The following is a 19,177-nucleotide window of genomic DNA, read 5'->3' as shown; positions in this document are numbered from 1 at the left end:
CACGAACGCTTTCCAACAGCGTGTGCTACTCCCGATGCCTTCGGACTTAAAGCTTAGCTCCTCAACAGTCTTCATAAAATTAGTCCTGCTTTAAAATTCTTTGACCTCTGTCTTATGTTTCCTCAATTCATTACAGACTCTTGACAAAGTTGCTCTGCTTTAGGAATGAACACTTTACGTTTTGTTTGTTTGGTTTTGTTTTGTTTTTTTGTTTTTCTATTCATCCAAAGAAGACAAAATGTTTGTTGATTCATCAAGAATTTAACTTCTGAGCCGGGCGTGGTGGTGCACGCCTTTAATCCCAGCACTCGGGAGGCAGAGGCAGGCAGATCGCTGTGAGTTCGAGGCCAGCCTGGTCGACAAAGTGAGTCCAGGATGGCCAAGGCTACACAGAGAAACCCTGTCTTGAAAAACCAAAAAAAAAAAAAAAAAAAAAAAAAAAAAGAATTTAACTTCTAGTGACAATGTTAAATTGACTTAAACTTTTCATCTGTCTTCTTCCCAGGAAAAAAGGGGATTTACGCATCTCTGTTTCGTGTCTCACAACAATACACTGAGCAGGCCTTCTTTATTTCTGTAGAATAATGTTTATGGTGGCAGCCGTTTGCTTGAAAATCACAGCATCTCTATTTCTGTTAGTTTTACATACGCGATACCACTTACTGCTCCTTATCAAGTTTCTGAGAGGTAGAAGTAGAATCCAAGTCGACTTTAATCTTTAAGCCTTGTATGCACATTTGCAAAGCCGTAAAGCAGGTTGGGCCCATGCTACTTGCTCTAATATTTTCCCCCCTTAACATCTTTATTTTTGTTGTATCTTTTCCTTCTGACTCTGATTCCTCTAGTACTTGGGGATTTATATAAGAAAGTTTCTTTCTGCCGTTTTGTGACTTGATAGCGAACATTTTTTGCCCTTATAAGATTACAAATCTAGCCGGGCGTGGTGGCGCACGCCTTTAATCCCAGCACTCGGGAGGCAGAAGCAGGTGAATTGCTGTGAGTTCGAGGCCAGCCTGGTCTACAAAGTGAGTCCAGGATGGCCAAGGCTACACAGAGAGACCCTGTCTCGAAAAACCAAAAAAAAAAAAAAATTAAAAAAAAAAAATAAGATTACAAATCTTTAGTTGTCTGGGAGCTACACATATTTATAAAAGTGTTAGAATTTGTAAAACCGGGCACCAAAATAGTAAATTACAGTGTATGACATTTTTAGCTAAAGAAATGTAAATAATAAAAGGAAAGCTTATTAATAGAATTGCAGATTACTTCAGATAGGCAGAGTCTATTTCATAATCAGTCTTGACAAAGCAGATCCTAGGACACCAGTCCAAATGACTGGGAAAAGTAGACACAAGAGCCCTGAGAGCCGGCATGCAGCTCACACCCGTAACCATGTTTGGGCAGCTGAAAACCAACAAGCAAGACCAACACCTGGGCCTTTTAATTATCCTTGACCCCTTGATTGCTTCATAGTCTGAAGGGTCCCTGCTGTCCTTGAGGTATCTTTGGGGAATGTTTTCAGTGACCTGTCCTTACTAGCCTTATGCACTAACGATGGGACATCTATTCCATAAGAGAAATAAGCAGAAAAAGAGATTCCAAGGAATTACTTTCTCTATTACATCTACATAAGAGAGAAGCATAAGTCAGTATAAAAGCTCAAACGCTAGAGCAACACAAACCAAACAGAACTTTTTTTTTTTTTTTTAATAGTTTGTTTACTTTTATTGTATGTGTCTTGGTGTTTTTGCCTGCATATATGTCTGTGTGAGGGTGTCAGATCTTGGAATTACAGACAGTTGTGAGCTGCCATGTGGGTGCTGGGAATTGAATCCGGGTCCTTTGGAAGAGCAGGCAGTGCTCTTAACCGCCGAGCCATCTCTTCAGCCCCCCAAATACAACTTTAAAGGGATAAAGATGCTGGCCTTAACTCCCGTGCAATAGTCAAGCAATTTGCACAGACCGCGTGCCCAAATCTGTTGTGTGTTTTCTACTGGAATGTGGTAGGTGCCAGGGATTCTAAGAGGTACCTCACAGTGCTTGTGTTTTGTGTTTCACACACCAAAGTGCCTCAGGGTGTCTTGTTCGCCTTTATAACCTCCAGCGCTAGGACTTGGCAGTGGAAAGGATGTACTTCCTCCTCGGTCTGGGCTTTCCTCGGCTGCCAGGAGATGGCTTCCTAGACAGCTGTCTGCTCTCACTCCGCACCAGCTGCCACCTCTTTACTGAGCCAAATTGAAACTGCCTATGAGAGGAAACCCTGCAGGTGCTTCTCCACAGGTGACATTAGTAGTATTGGCTTGTCACTTTGTCCTGGAAAACAGATTGTATCAAGCTGGTAAAGCATATTTTACCGAAAATAAGGACAATACTTTGAATGGTATTTGGGTTTCTGTTATAGTGGTATATGTAGGGTTTTATCCGGACGATTTCTAATGGTCATTCCCCAATGTGAAGTCTTCTCATTGGTGCCCTTCTATTAGAGGACTAAAAGCGGAGACTTAACTAGGCCTGTCAGACCTTCCTTGTGTACCCTGGTTCTTGTCTCTCCCCTCGCCTGCTTCAGGCAGGATTTGTCTCAGATTTCTAAACATTCTTTCCTTCACCCAACTCAGCCTTTACATGTCAGTTGCTCCACCTGCATCACTCATCCTACCAGCCCTTTCCCGTTCAGCTCAAATGCCACTGCACTACGTCAGGAACAGCCTCTTCCCTGATGTGCACCCACAGTTCTAGTGCTATTTTACATCTCTAATGGCTATTTCCCAAGACACCTTGTTTGCCATCCCCACCACTGCACTCTAGCACTAACCCTGTAAGCGATGCTAAATAAAATATGCTGACTACGTTCACTTACATATAAACCTATTCTGGCTTGGCTTCTGCTTTTATGGTGCCCCTTTTATTTCTAAAAATTATTTTTGGACCCAGGCATGGTGGGTTACAATTATAATCCCAGCAACCAGGGAGGTTGAAGCAGGAGAATCACCATGAGTTTGGGTTCATGTCTTTTTTTAAGATGCATGAGATTATTAGGATTATTCATGGTTGATAACTAAGAGGATCGTGTTCTCTTCCCACTATTACTTAATCTGGAGTAACCTGAATATTTAATTTTGAAATCTCTCAAATTTGTTATCAGTATTTAATGAGGATGTTACGATAGATGTTTTGTTATCCTGTAAAAATTCCCAAGTAGGGCTGATTATTAATCTGTCTAAATACGACTAGTGGGCTGGAGAAATGGCTCAGCAGTTAAGACTGTTTGCTGCTGTTGCAGAGGTCTGTGGCTCAGTTTCCACTCTTTGTCTACAGAGCAGTTCACAACTGTCTGTAAGTCCAATTCCAGTGGATCTGATGCCCTCTGCAGGCACAGACCGACATGCAAACAAAAATACCATAAAAATTCTAAGAATTAAAAAAAAAATTCTATCACTGACCAGCCAATTACGTAAGGTTTTAAGTCATTATATGCTACATCAGGAGCTTAATTTTTATAGCTAGATATATGTTGAATAAAACAAGAGAAATAAAAATCAAGCAATTATAATAATTTAGGCACATGTCACATGTGCATTTTGTAGGGTGCCCATCACAGGGAATGTAGAAACGTGTTTCAGGAATGGCAAAATGTCTGATTGATTTAGCTTTAGGAAATTGTGGCCCCAGAACCTGAAAGCTGACAAGCCCTAAACAATTACTCGCAAGCAAAGGTATTGCATGTCGCGAAGTACACATGGATGGCTTGGTGCAGGGAAGGTTCAGAGGGTATTAATTGCTAGGAAGGAGAAAACTCACCTTATCCTGAGAAGAATGAAATCTGTCACACTGCATGGGGACAACTGGAGTTCATGGGTCTGTGCCATCCAACTAAGGTGGTAGGTATTTCAGTGGTCAAGGAGATCTTTGTTTGGGTCATGCTGGCTGGTTTATGTCATCTAAAGAGAGAGATCCTCGATTGAGAAAATGCCTCCATAAGATCGAGTTGTAGAGCTGAGCGGTGGTGGTGCACGCCTTTAATCCCAGCACTTGAGAGGCCAGAGGCAGGAGGATCTCTGTGAGTTCAAGGCCAGCCTGGTCTACAAAGCGAGTCCAGGACAGCCAGGGCTACACAGAGAGACCCTGTCTAGACAAAACAAAAAACAAAACAAAAAAGATCCAGCTGTAGGGCATTTTCTTACTTGGTGACTGGTGTGCTGTGCTGTGCTGTGTAAGGGTCAAACAGGGCTTGGTGCATGCTGGGCAAGTGCTCCACCAACGTCGCCACATCTCTACTCTGTTTCTTCTTTTTGGTCAGATCTGTACTGTTTGTTTTGCTTTGTTTTTCAGAAACATTTCAGAACACTTGCTCATATGGAGGAAATGTTTAAATATTTAGTTGTTTTGTTGGTTTGCAACAAGGTCTTGCTATGACACCCAGGCTGGCTGCAAACTCACAGCAATCCTCCCCTGTCTCAGCCTCCCAAGTTCTGAGTACAAAGTGTATAGCACCATACCTGGCTTTGTTAGTTAGATTTTGTGTGTGTATGTGTGTGTGTGTGTGTGTGTGTGTGTGTGTGTGTGTGTGTGTGTGTCTGTAGAGGACAATCTCAGGTGTCACTCCTTAGGCCTTGCCCACTGTTTTCCAGACAGTCGCTCACTGCCTAGAAACTCACCATCCAGGGGAGGCTGGCTGGCCGGCAAACCCCAAGTATCTGCCTGTTTCTGCCACCTCCCCAGTGCCAGGACTACAAGTGCATGCTTACAATGCTCGCCTAACCTTTCCTCCCCCCCCCCCCCCCACCCCCACCCCCTCCCTGCCCTCTTCTTCCTTCCCTTTCCTCCTCCTCTTCTTCCTCCCCCCCCACCCCCATCCCCTTGCCATCCTCCTTCTCCTCCTTTTAATGCGGGTTCTGGGACTCGACCTCGGATCATGCTCCTAAGGCAAGCTCTTGGCCAACTGAGCTCCCTCCCCATCCCGGGAGCTATATTTAGTGTCCACTTGTAGGTTACATCTACCCTCAACTGTCCAAAGTTACCAAGTGGTGGATGGTGTAGACTTCCGTTGGTCGGTGTAAGCATTCTCATAAAATAGCGTGGGCAACAGAAATGTTATCCATTCCCTTTGAGAGTGACATGATCGATCCAAAATCCATTTGGATTATATTTGGAAGCTCGTACGCAGTGTCTCTGAAGCACAAAACTAGATTTTCTTTCTAAATATGGGCATCGTGAAGTGGGAGAAAACGATGCCTCAAACTGAGACCCAAAGCATGTGGAAGATCTAGTCAGGCAAAACGAGGGTGGGGGGGGGGGGCGGGAAACAGCATTTTGAGCAGATGAAAATGTGACAGAAAACCAACTTTGTGAGTCTATTTTTGTGTCTTAGGAGAATCTGGAGGCACTCAGTACTTGTGACACCGTCCCCCCGCCACTTGTCTGTTCCGCCGCCAGATGCTAAGCTCCCTAGTGCAGACTCCATACTAAATGCCCAGTGAACGCTCCCGTGAGTGTGGCTGAGTAAGGGGGGGCGTGGATGCATAATGAGAGACTCTGTCAGACAGAAGGCACAGGTACAGAATGGAAAGCTGTGCTGGAAAGAAGATGGAGACTTCAGGCATGCTCTGTTGGGAGACCAGAGAAAAGCGGTATGGACGAGGAGGGTGAGGAAACACTGAAGGGCCCAGGAGGTTGGACTGCTTAGCAGAACGCTAGGGGAACTTAGCCCCTTCCTTTACAATCCTCGTTAATCTCTCAGCACTCACAATGGGCTCTTCTGCACTCCTACACTGCCTCCCTGTTTCCATTCCCCAACCTGCAAGCTTGTTTTTGAAGCCTTATCTTCCTAGAGGATTAAAAGGCCTACATGGGCATAAAGTGCATCTTCAGCTAGCACTTTCTTTTGGACTGTTAGAGGCATCTAAAGTCCACACTCTCAGTGGAAGGGTTTGTTGTTGTTGTTGTTTGTTTTCTTTTGTTTCATTTTTTTTTGTTTGTTTTGTTTTTTATTTGCATCTCAGATCTGTCAGATTGTCTCGGTCTTTCCTCTCTGAAAGATGACAAACCTATTCCAAATGTTGTTGGACCTAAAAAAGAAAAAGAAAGTCCCTTGCACAGCTGCTTTTATTATTCTGAGCTGCATGATTTGATTGCGATCTTAACAGTTTGGGGTTTGGTTGGCTGGTGCTTCACCTTCTAATGGGGATGATTAGCACAGGAGCAACTGGGGCCGCCATTCTTTGCCCAGTCTCAGCCTGGCGATGCATCTCTGGCCAAGTACAATAGGTGCTCTTGTCCTCCGGGCTGCAAAAGCATTTGATTCCAGCTAGACAGCAGCGGCTGGCCAAGATATCGCCCCAGGCAGACAGATGTCCGCAGTTTGGTCCGGAGCATCAGAATGGCCTGCCTTGCTTCCTGGAGGAGCACCTCCTGTGCATCTCTGCTAGCCTTGGGGTCAGGTCCCTCCTGATGATGTTTACCTCCAGGGAAGACTTCAGGCTTTAGACGTCTCTGCCTTTGGACTGTGTAGGAAAGATTCTAGGTGTATTCTTACTGCTTTCCTTTGTAAAAACAAAAACAAAACCCTGTAAATTAACTAATTATATTTGTATATATTTATAGGCTATGACTTATAAATCTGTAGTATATTAAATCAAGCTAATTAACATTATTCTTGACCTCAAATAGTTACTTTTTACAGAGAGAACATTGGAAAGTTACACTCTTAGAACTTTTTCAAATATGCAATATTCTATTATTGTGCAATAGATACTTTTAAACACTTTATTCTTCTTCTAATTAATGTATTTTGTTCTCTTTGGTTATTATCGCCTCTGTAACTGCCACTGATGTTTTATGTTTTACTATATATAACTGAGAATATGGCGTTCATCTTTCTGTACCTGGTTTATTTCACTCAGCCTTGTTCTCCAGTTCTATCCATGTTTCACAAAGGGCATAATTCTGTTTTTTTTTTTTTTTTAAGGATGCATAATACTCCGTGGTGCTTATATGCCACGTTTTCTTTATCCATTCAAAGCTGATTCTGTAGGTAGCTGCTGTGAATTGCGTGACAATTAAGATATGAATGCAAACTTCTTTTTAACAAACTGAATTCAAGTCTTTTGGAAAAAATACTCAAAAGTAAGATTGCTGTATCTTTTAGTAATCATGCTTTTATGTTTTTCAGATGTCTCCACAGTTTTTTTCATAACCATTGTGTTTTAATATTCCCACCAATACTTCTTAAATGTGTTATTGACTTAGGTAAAATAGGCCAGTGTTTCGTTTTTTTTTTTTTAAAGTTAAATGATAGTAGAAATTAGCCTAAGATGCATGCTGAATGCCGTAGGTGCTGACGGAAGAAACGCAAGCCCAGGGTTTGAAGGAGGCCCTGAGCGCTTGGATTCTGCCACTGAACTATCTAAACCAAACCAAGGATCCTTAACACGTACGCTCTGTTCTTATCCTCCAGGGTGTCCAAGATGAAGGAGAAAGTTAAACAAAAGAGAGAACAAAGAGAATATATAAGCACGGTCAAGGTCAAGGTAGCCACCATGAGGAAGCAGGCTCTGGGGGAGCAGTTCGGTGAATGGATTCTCAACCCCAAAGGGATGATTCCTATGGCTGTGGTAAGAGGATGGATGTGTGTGAAGGGTGGGGGGGGGGGCTGGAGTGAGGGGGGCTGGGGGGGGCGGTGGGGTGAGCGGGGAGGGGGTGGGGTGAGGGGGGCTGGGGTGAGGGGGGCTGGGGTGAGGGAGGCTGGGGAGAGGGGGGCTGGGGTGAGCGGGAGGGGGCTGGGGTGAGGGGGGCTGGGGTGAGCGGGGAGGGGGCTGGGGTGAGGGGGGCTGGGGTGAGGGGGGCTGGGGTGAGGGGGGCTGGGGTGAGGGGGGGGGGCTGGGGTGAGGGGGACTGGGGTGAGGGGGACTGGGGTGAGGGGGGCTGGGGTGAGGGGGGCTGGGGTGTGGGGGCTGGGGTTGGGGCTGGGGAGAGGGGGGCTGGGATGAGGGGGACTGGGGTGAGGGAGGCTGGGGTGAGGGGGGGTGGGGTGAGCAGGGGGGCTGGGTGAGGGGGGCTGGGATGAGGGGGGCTGGGGTGAGGGGGACTGGGGTGAGGGGCGCTGGGGTGAGAGGGGCTGGGGTGAGGGAGGCTGGGGTGAGGGAGGCTGGGGTGAGGGGGGCTGGGGTGAGGGGGCTGGGGTCGGGGGCTGCCGCGTGTTAGGGGGACTATCAGAGGCTTGAAACCCTCCTTACACCCGAGCTAAGGCAATTATTGACACTTCTACTGTCTGGGAGCTTATTGATTTCTTCAATATTTCTCTTGGATATGAAAAATAAAATAAGTCTGGCAAGATTGGGTTTTTTTGTTTGTTTGTTTTTGTTGTTGTTTTGTTTGTTTGTTTGGTTGGTTGGTTTTTCAAGACAGCGTCTCTCTGTGTATCTTGGCTGTCCTGGACTTGCTTTGTAGACCAGGCTGGCCTCGAACTCATTAATTGTTAATGTCTTGATTCTGACAAGGGTTTCCAATATACTCATTACAGAGACGGATTGTGTGTGTGTGTGTGTGTGTGTGTGTGTGTGTGTGTGTGTGTGTGTGTGTGTATGTGCTGTGACTTTTTGTGATATCTATGAGATCACATCTCTTAGCTACAAAGAACAACTACTCTCTAAGAATTAAGTTTATTTTCTTACGTATGAAGAAATTTGAAAATATTTCATCATAAGACACAATGCCAATTATATTTTACTTTAGGGTGAATGACTATAAGTGGACCAAGGAAGAAGAACTGTGGAGGAAATATTTTTTTTTTTTAAAAAACAGCTTATTAAAGACAGTTGTCCAAAATATAAAAATAAGTATTAATTAAAATTCAACAATAAAAAAGTAAATAGCCCCCTTTTTAAAAAACGGGCAAAAGTCAGGCATGCTTATAATCCCAGCACTCAGGAGGTAGAGGCAAGGGGACAAGTTCAAGTTCAAGACTAGAATGATTTACATGGTGAGACGTTATCTGAACAACACACACACACACACTTAAACATATACACACACTTACACACACACACACACACACAGAGAACAAAATATATGGCAGACACTTGATCAAAGAAATATAATATGCAAATGGCAAATAAACCTGTAAGACATCACATGCCATTAGAGACTTGTAGGTCAATTTTTATTCCTTTTATTCATTCATTTGGTATGGGTGTGTGTGTGTGTATATGTGTGTGTGTGTGTGTGTGTGTGTGTGTGTGCGTGTATTGCCACAGTGGGATCAGAGAACAATTTACAGGAGTCAGTTCTTTGTCTGGGTCCTAGGAATCAAACTCGTGTCACCAGGCTTGGTGGCAAACATCTCACCAGGCTTAGGAATTGAGAAGTAGGACAGAAATGAAGTGCCACTGTCCACCTATGACGATGGTTAAAACTCAGAACACTACCAAGCAACGCTGCAAAGACGGGCAGCAGTAAGAACGTCCGCTCACTGCTTGTGGGGCTGCACAAGCAGCCGTGAAAGCCTGCTTCTTACTGCCCGAAGCACTTACCGTGCAAGGAGTAAGCAGGACGGCAGTCACAGGGGGAGAGGGGGCGGCATTCAGTGGGTACAGAATTTTAAAATTTGTGAAAAGAAAAACTCCAAGTGTGTATTTCACGATCATGTAAATGCACCACACACATGTACGTACTCTTTAAAAATGACTAAATTGACACATGCTTATTATCCCAGAACTTAAGAGGCTGAGGCAGGAGGATTGCTATACATTTGAGACCAGCCGGGATTACAGTGTCAAACTCTATTTCTTAGTGCTGGAGAGAAGGCTCAGTGCTTGAGAGCACTCACTCCCTGCTCCTCCAGAGAACCCTGATTCATTTCCCTGTGCCCATGGTGCCTCACAGATGTCAGTAACTCCAATTCCAGAGGACCTGATCCCTTCTTATAGCCTCTGAGGGTGCACAGACATACATGCAGGCAAAACACCCATACACATGAAAAATAAAAATAAAAACTCCTTCTAAACAAACAAAACAAAAAAATTAAGTTGGTAATTTTTTGTGTGCATTTTAAACACATAAACTTTTATAATGTATGATTCAGTAACAGCAGTCTTTTATATTTATACAAATTACTTAAAAGTTTCCCATCCACACCAACTCATATGTATCGATGTATATAGCAGCATTACTTGTAGCTTCCCACACAAGTAAGTGACTTGGATAGGCTGCATTAGGGGGAGAAAAATCAGTTGGTGTGTCGTGCAATAGAATGCTAGTGCTAAAAGGGAAGGAGATACCATCGGGAAACTTAAGTGCACGTTACAAAGTTGGAGAAGCCAAGCAGAAATGACTGAACGCTATTTGACTCCAATTACATGACATTCTGGAAAAGGGAAAATTGCGAAAATGTAAAAAGATGTGGCTGCCGTTAGGGAAGGAAAGTTACATAGGTGGAACACAGGATTTTTTTAATTTTTTAAGTTAGAATTTAAGTAAAATGTTTTATGGTATTTCAAATATATAAAATGTAATATATATCAAATATACATTATAATAAGTGTTATATATGTTGTAAAATGTGTATAATATATATTACACTTTGTTCTTAATTCGTCCTTCTTTCCAAAAACTCGCCCCCACGTCCCTATCTCCCTCTTGCCGGTCCTCTTTTCCTCTCATATAGCCTTCCTTTCTGCTTTCAAGTCACACGTTTCCATCACATACCTCTGTGCTGTCTCTCCTCCCTTTAGGTCTCCGACTCTTCTCCTGTGGTCCCCACTCCACTTTCACAACCTATACACATATACTTTAAGCCAAGGTTCCTCACGTGAAAGAAAACACTCAGTGTTTGTCTTTTTTTAAAGTCTGGTTGATTTTGTTTAGCATAACTATCTTGAGCTCTAGCCATTTCCCCTCAAATGCGATTTAACGATGCTGGCTGGAATTCGATGTGTATGTTCTACACTTCTTTTATCCATTCATATGCTGTTGGGCATCAAAGCTGGTTTTACAAACTATTTTAAGATAAAGAAACAGCTCTATATGATACTACATTGATAGACCCCACCGTTATACATTTGTCAAAAACCCCTAGAACATAGGACACCAAAAGTTAACCCAGATATAAACTGTGGGCTTTAGAGGAAATGACACATCGCTGTAGTCCCATCATTCATAATGGATCTACCACCCCAGGACAGGATATTGACAGCCAAAGGGTTGTGCGCGTGTGTGGCAGAGGTACTCTGTACTGTCTGTTCAGCTTAGCCTGAATCTAAAAATTCTTCATAGAAATTAGAACCTATTTTTTTTTAAAGGGTTCCAAAAAGAACTCTGAAAATTTTGTGTTTAGTAATTAGAGGATAAGGAAATAAAAAGAATTCTCAAGATTGCCAAGACAGTTGCAAATGTGCCTTGCTGGCATCGCATTCACCGTCAAAGGCTGCTAGAAGTGTCGCCCGGAGGGATAAAATAGGGTCCTTCTCAGTGTCTCACTCCTCACACAGGAAGAACAGAAATTAATGAGGACTACATGAGAAGGTAAAATACTAAAGCAAACAGAGATTAGATCACTCAGTACTTAGAAAGATCATAAATGGCTTTTAGTCTAAAAACCTAAATGCGTGCTCATTGAGGAGTTAATCTGTCCCCTCCCCCCTCTCTCTGCAGATTCAGAATGTCCTTTATGATTTTTTTCAGAGGCCAGATTTGTATCTTGGTAAGTGTGACTATTGGTGTAGTATTTGTATTGGGGGGCAGGGGGAGGCTGAAATCATACAGTCAGTATTAAGATCTTTGTTGGTGGAAGCACTTGAAGATAATTTAGCCTCTTCTGTTCTTCCCGGAGACCGAACAGCAAAAGGAGAGACGTAATCAATCATTCTCAGTCTTTTCCAGCCATTGCTCCCACATATTACAAACTGTGTATTACCCCACTTTATTATTCTGTGGCATTCCCACACAATAGTAATTACAGAATTTAGAAAAAATATAATGCCATAATTAAAATAGGGGAAATATTGCCAGATGGTAATAGTGCACACCTTTAATCCCAGCACTTGGGAGGCAAAGGCAGGCAAATCTCTTAGTTTGAGACCAGCCTAGTCTATAGAGCAAGTTCCAGGACAGCTAGAGCTACATAAAGAAACACTGTTTCAAAAGAAAAGAAATGAAGGAAGGAAGGAAATAAGTATTTCGGCAAACTGCTGTAAATGATCAGACCAAAGCTAAAAATACAAATAAATGGCATTGAAATTGAAGGTTTGGTAGACACAGAAGCAGGTATAACAATAATTTCACCAAAATCTTGGCATACAGATTGGCCTCTTCGGGAGGTAAATATTTGGTTTAAGGGATTGGAACTTAATCTAAGGTAAAACAAAGTGCAAGGTGGGTCAAGTATATAGGGCCAGAAGGACAAATAGGAAAACTAAGGCCATAGGTGGCTAATATCGCCATGAATTTATGGGGATGTAATTTGTTGCAGCAATGGAAAGCACAGATTAATATTTCTCCAATCTCAGAAACAAACCATAAAACAAAGAATGTTTCTGAGAAAAATTTTAAAGGGTGTTAAAGGGTGTTATCAATAATAGTCACAGACTGTCCAGGTTGTCCATGAACAGAACACAATAGCTGCAGCAGACACTGGATAGAAAAAACAAAAACAAAAAACCTCGCTGAATCAAATCAGCCTATATATTTTAAAGATGTGTTGACCTCAGAATGGAAACCAGATATGCCTTACTTTGGGGAAGAGGTTTTGTCTTTATTTCCACAGGAGAGGAAAAGCTGTGGATACTATCAAAATTGATAAAGATTAGAATCGAACAGGAGAAATCTCCTGAATAAAGAGAGGTGACAGTTCATCAGACAGCTTGGTCAGTCAGTCCAAACTAACTTATAAAGACTAACAAATATCTTTCATTTGATCAGGCATGAAAAAATGAAAATAAAAATATAATAATATTTTCACATGATAATTTACCAAAGGCACACTTGCCTTACTGTCATGAAATGAAAAAGGGTTTTCTTAAACCACGTTTTAGTTCCATGTTAGAATGTTAGATTGTAGATTGCCATGTGGCCCATGCCATCTTGGACACCAGCTTTTGAATTTTCCTCTTAAATAAAAAGGATATTTTTGTTGTTTGGTATTAAAAACACGGTTAAGAGACTTAACATGTTTTATGTGAATTCAAAGGCTTATCACAATTCAAACTTGGTTCCTAAATCTCTAAAATTTGGAGCAATTTGGAACTAAGATTAAAATATTGAGCAGGGTGGTGGTAGCCCATGCCTTTAAACCCAACAGAGACAGACAGATCTCTATAAGAGTTATTTTCTAAATTCTAGAGTTACAGTGAACAAGGTGGTGGTGATGGCAAATGCCTTGAATCCCACCACTACTGACAAAACTCAGCTACAGCTCCTAATTGGTATGTTTGCACCCTAAAGAAATCACATAACATATATACAGATTGTTATAAAAAACCTCTACTGGGTTACTAGCAGGGCAACTAGTTTCCAATGGGGACAGGAACAAAGAGCAGCTCTTGTGACTACTGGTAAATTCATCTCCGTGCATACAATCCTGACTAATATTGAACCAGATGAACCCTTAATTATGGATGTCACATTTATTGGTGAATTGGCAACTGGGGACTATTCATAAAGCAAAAAAGAAGCTCAACAACATTTGCCCATTGGCTTTTATTACAAACACTTTCCGTATTTGGAGAATAAATATTCTCTCTTTGAGAAACAAATCTGGACATTTTATGAGGCATGAAGAACCTTGTACTCAGTCGTTGTCAACCACCCTAAGGTCATAAGGGATCCCCTTACAATGATGGACTGGACCCCTTTGAAGGCAGAGTTATACTCAGTCATTGTCAACCACCCTAAGGTCATAAGGGATCCCCTTACAATGATGGACTGGACCCCTTTTGAAGACAGAGTTCTTGGCAGGCTTAGCCATGGAAGGAGGAGAGGTGTTACAGTGGAACTGTGCCTGTCTGAATTCCTTTGTGGATGCAGTAGCAAAGGGGTCAGTGCCTCCCGACACTAAGGAAACAGCTCAGTTGCCTATAATCCCTATCCCTAAACTCCTTATCCATTCCCCAAGAGAGGCACCTATGTAAGAACAGTGGGGACCAGTGGAAGGGTCACAGCATTTGTCTAACGCATGGTTTGCTGACAGTTCATCAACCACTGATGGAACCAAAACCAATGAAAGTGGCAGCCTATAGATGGGGGATGGAGCAGCCAACACCAAAGAAGGAACCACAAAGTCAGTGCAGCACTATTGGCTGTGAGACAAACAACCAGGGGCTGGAGAGATGGCTCAGAGGTTAAGGGCACTGACTGCTCTTCCAAAGGTCCTGAGTTCAATTCCCAGCAACCACATGGTGGCTCACAACCATCTATAATGAGATCTGGTGCCCTCTTCTGGCTTGCAGGTGTACATGTGGGCAGAACACTATATACATAATAAGTAAATAACAATCTTTTTTTTTTTTTTTTTTTTTTTTTGGTTTTTCGAGACAGGGTTTCTCTGTGTAGCCTTGTCCATCCTGGACTCACTTTGTAGACCAGGCTGGCCTTGAACTCACAGCGATCCGCCTGCCTCTGCCTCCCGAGTGTTGGGATTAAAGGCGTGCGCCACCACGCCCGGCCATAATGAGTAAATAATCTTAAAGAAAAAAAAAAAAAAAAAGACAAACAACCAGGAAAGCAAAAGCAAAAATCTTTTATCTTCTCCAATTCATGGTAGGGGTGCAATGGAAGAGCTATATGGTCATCAAAGTGGAACGCCATTAACTATCAAATAAATGGCAAATATATCTGTACGTGGAAGGCATGAGCAGAAATGGCAAGACTTAACAAACCTTAGCAAATACATCAAATTTTACATAGCTCAAGCTGGGTGTGGTGGCGCGTGCCCTTAATCCCAGCACTTGGGAAGCAGAAGCAGGCAGATCTCTGTGAGTTCATACTAGGATGTTTATCAGTTGGCAAAGACCATGCCCCAGTTCCTCTTCTAGTGGACAAACGCCGCGTGTCCTCTCACAGGTCTGTTTCCAGTGGACAAACACCGAACACTCTCACACAAGTCTGTTTCACAACCCACACGTGGGATCAAAACCAAAACATGTTTACATCCACTACACCACACATTTGAAAAACTTGAAAGTTTACCCCTAACACACACAACACACACACACAAACGGGGGTTGGGGGCGGGGAGATGAAGAACCAAATTAAACCAGGCAGAGGTTCACATCTTTAATCCCAACACTTGGGAGGCAGAGGCAGGCACATACAAACTACAGTGATCTAAATTTAAAAGCCACTTGCAAAAGGCGGGCTGAAATTCAAAGTGAATTCAACCCTTACACAGAAATTTCTCAATAGTTCTATTTTCAGAAAAATTCAATAGCAAAACAAGGGGCTGGGTGGATGGCTCAGGAGTAGACTATGTGCTTAACGTATACCAGGATCTGGGTTCAAAACTCAGCAGCAACAGAACAAAAGAAAACTGGGCTCTGCATTTACATATAAAATAAGGTCTAAATTCAAAATTATTGTAGGCAGACTTTTTACCTTTTTCCGTGTCTGACAGGACATTTGAGCCTTTATTGCATAGAAGCTGTGGGAATTCTATCTCTGCACCAGCTCCTGGGCACTGAGACAACAAAAGTTCTCCCACAAAGCTCCACTGCGCACACCAAGAGCAAAGGAAAGCCCCATCCCTGCACAGGACCATAGGATCTGATGCATTTATTTTAAGAAAAGTTTCCTTTTGTGAGACTAAGCTGAGAAATCTGACCTGTATCATAAGAGCTAGCTGTCCTGGAACTCACTCTGTAGACCAGGCTGGCCTCAAATTCACGGAGAATCACTTGCCTCCTGAGTGCTGGGATTAAAGGCGTGTGTGGCACCATGGTCAGCACTTGCCTTGCTTTTTATTATATAGCATGTTTCGTAGCTTCCGGTTTGCGTTTTCCTGACCATGATTTGGGCCTTCCTGACAAACGTGTCTTCTTCCTGCTCTCTGCCTATTTAAAAACGGTAATTCTCCCTTCATCTCAGCCTTCGTTCTGTTTCAGAAATTCTTTGCAGTGCTTTCGCTTATTCATTTCTTTGCGGTGAGAGTGAGCAAGGAGTAAATTAAGACAATTTTTTTTAGGTAATCCCAGCAGCACTGAAAAGGAAGCGATGGGGCATTCCCCTGGCTCACTGGCCAGCTAGCCTAGCCTAATTGGTAAACAGGCCAGAGCAAGACTGTCGCAAATGAGGTAGCCTTGCTTCCCGAGGATGAAATCCAAGGGTGCCCTCTGGCCTCCCCGTGGACAAGTGTTTGAAGTCAGCCACACTAAACAGAAAGCCGACTGGTGGTTCTAATGGGAGTTTTGGTTTCTTTGTCAGCTCAGTCGTGTTATGTAAATATGTTTTTGTTCTAATCCCAAGTGTGGGATTTTAATTTGAGCTTTAGCTTGTCCCCACCTGTTGTCTCGTGAGGGGCGTGCCCTTTGCCAGGTGGTAATAGCCTATCTCATGCCGCAGGAAGAGGGGTGTGGTCTAGGGCTCTGGGGCTTTAAATAAGCGCACAGAGCGTGGTAAGGTGTTCGATGCTGGCATGTGGTGGGTAGCAGTTTGGAGGAGACAGACAGAAAGGAGTGGTCCAGGGCGCAGGGGCTTGGAGGAGACTTCCGGCTGCATCTGCTGTTGGTGGAGACTGGAACAGCCCAAATGAACCCATTGACCCTAAACAGCCATGAGAAGTAAAGAGGCCCCCTCTCCCCACTAACCTTTCTCCCACGTAGGGTTGGGAGGCTGGGAGATTGAGGCCTAAACACACCAAATAAAGTTTAAAAGAAAGCGCCACAGGTGGTTGCCTAGAACTTGAGGGTATCATATTTCCTTGGGCATGATGAAAATGTTCTAAAATTAACAGTGATAGTTGCCAAAGCCTGCAAATATACGAAGGCCATTAAAAGTTATCTGAGGAGTAAGTTATATCGATACCAGCACAAACTCCACAACATACGCAAAAGCAGCAACATTACAAGCTTTGTAATAAAAGCTCAGGCTTGGCCCCAGCAAAGACGCACCTGCCTATGAAATTCACAAGGATGAGCTGCGGATGAGAAAAGCCTCACGTAAGGATATAAAAAAACAGTTAAACACATAGCGTTTCTAGCTCATGAGATGCTGGTCGTGAAAAGGCCGATTGGACTGCCGGACGCGTTAACACGCAGGAATCCCTGTCAGTCTTACCCGCTCTGCATTGTGTTCTCACCGGAGAACAAGGCAAACAAGGCTGTGAGACTCAGAGCCACCTGCATTCACGGCATGTGGGCTCTTGGCCCTCGGTGGAGGAAATAAGGCACATTTTATACTCAATACAATTATACCTCATACACACATGAAGCTTCTAACCCATGGGAACAACAGGGAAAAAAGAAAAGAAAAGAAAATTCTTTAGGATCCTGATAAAAATTAGAGAAATTCTAAGCTATCCCTTCACATTCAGACCTTTTCCTTTCCTACAGTTTTTATTTTCTGTATCATTAGTTCATTCAGCATTTGTTGAGCCCTCACTTGGTTCCATATACTGCAAGGAGTAAAGAATAAAACGAAAATTGAGATGTGATTCTTCCGCTTAAGCCGTTCAGTGTCCAGCCATTGCTGGTAGAAACCAGTCCAGCCTGGATACTTTTCTGGAGGTGGAGGCTGTCTCATTGTTATAACTGGCACCTCGTACTGCCAGTTACAAAATTCAAGAGTGCCTGAAGGATAATCTTCTTCTTCTTCTTCTTCTTCTTCTTCTTCTCTTCTTCTTCTTCTCTTCTCTTCTTCTTTTTTTTTCCTTCTCTCTTCTCCTTCTTTTCTTCTTCTTCTCTTCTTCTTTTCTTCTTCTCCGTCTTCTTCTCCGTCTTCTTCTTCTCCTTCTTCTTCTCTTCTCGTCTTCCTTCTTCTTTTTTCTTCTTCTTCTTCGTTCTTCTTCTTCTTCTCCTTCTTCTTCTTGCTTCTTCTTCTTTCTTCTTCTTTCTTCTTCTCCTTCTTCTTCTCCTTCTTCTTCTTCTTCTTCTTCTTCTCCTTCTTCTTCTTCTTCTTCTCCTTCTTCTTCTTCCTCCTCCTCCTCCTCCTCTTCCTCCTTCTCCTCTTCCTCCTCCTCCTCCTCTTCCTTCTCCTCTTCTTCTTCTTCCTGACTTTTTGAGACATGGTCTCTCTGTGTAGACTTGGATGTCCTGTACTTGTTTTGTAGACCAGGCTGGCCTCGAACTCACAGCGATCCACCCGCCTCTGCCTCTGCCTCCCTAGTGCTGGGATTAAAGGCGTGTGCCACCATGGCCTGGCCGGAAGAAGAATTTTCTTTATACACTTGTCCCAGCCCATGATGGGTGGAGCTGCTGTGAGAAGTTAGAGAGAAAACTAGTCTCTTAGTTCTTGCATCATTAAACGGTATCTGTCTCTTGGTGAGGTCAATATGAACTATGTAATTATTATATCAAATGGAACGTTTTTGTTTTGTTTTTCTGGAGCAAAATATCAAACCCTGGGCCTTGCGCTTGCTGGACAGGTACTTTACCACTGAGCTAAGGTCCTAGCCCCTAACGCGGAGCTTTAAACATTACTACATACTAGCTACCTTATTCAGAGGGCTGTTTGATCACCTCTTAGCAGTTTTATTTCTCGGTTCTTCTGTGCATTGAATGTTACTTCCTGGTCTTTGCTTTGTGTCTTTCTCACCACCTGATACACCCTGGGTTTTCTTACCCCGACCCATGACTCTAGCTGATTACTCCAATTCCCAAACAGTCCCCCTGAGCTCCTGATCCTACACGAAAGTCCTACAGTGAGTGGTGAGAAAGGTAAGGGGCCGATCAAAATGACGGTAATTATTACAGAGAAACAAATGATCTATGTGTCTGCATATACACACACATTTGGAAATGCACAGGAAGGTTGCTGAAAAAATGACAACAGTGAAGACTGGCTCTGGGGACAGGAGCACTGAAGATGCTGAGGAGAGTACAGAAACAGAAGATGTTCACATCCACAATACAATAATTTATGATGATGTCACCTCTCATAATGATTTCTCTGAGATGGTGAATAGCCTTCGCACTATTTACCTCTTTTCCAAGACCATATTCATATGGTGTTTGTTAATTTAAGAAGCATTAAAGAC

At 43.2% G+C, this 19,177-nt stretch overlaps 1 protein-coding gene across 1 annotated transcript in view; it reads left to right on the top strand.

Annotated features, from left to right (window-relative positions):
• The window catches only part of Efcab5 (EF-hand calcium binding domain 5), a 129,128-nt gene that overhangs the window by 27,383 nt on the left and 82,568 nt on the right, over positions 1–19,177 (top strand). The window contains exons 5-6 of the mRNA XM_051158381.1: positions 7,454–7,610; positions 11,647–11,695. Coding sequence (XP_051014338.1) covers positions 7,454–7,610; positions 11,647–11,695 — 206 coding nt within the window. The remainder of the gene's footprint in view (positions 1–7,453; positions 7,611–11,646; positions 11,696–19,177) is intronic.

Source organism: Acomys russatus, chromosome 16 (assembly GCF_903995435.1).
Source record: "Acomys russatus chromosome 16, mAcoRus1.1, whole genome shotgun sequence".
NCBI classification, from domain to species: Eukaryota; Metazoa; Chordata; class Mammalia; order Rodentia; family Muridae; genus Acomys; species Acomys russatus.
Note: the sequence above shows the minus strand (reverse complement) of the source record. Positions and strands in the feature narration are given on the sequence as shown.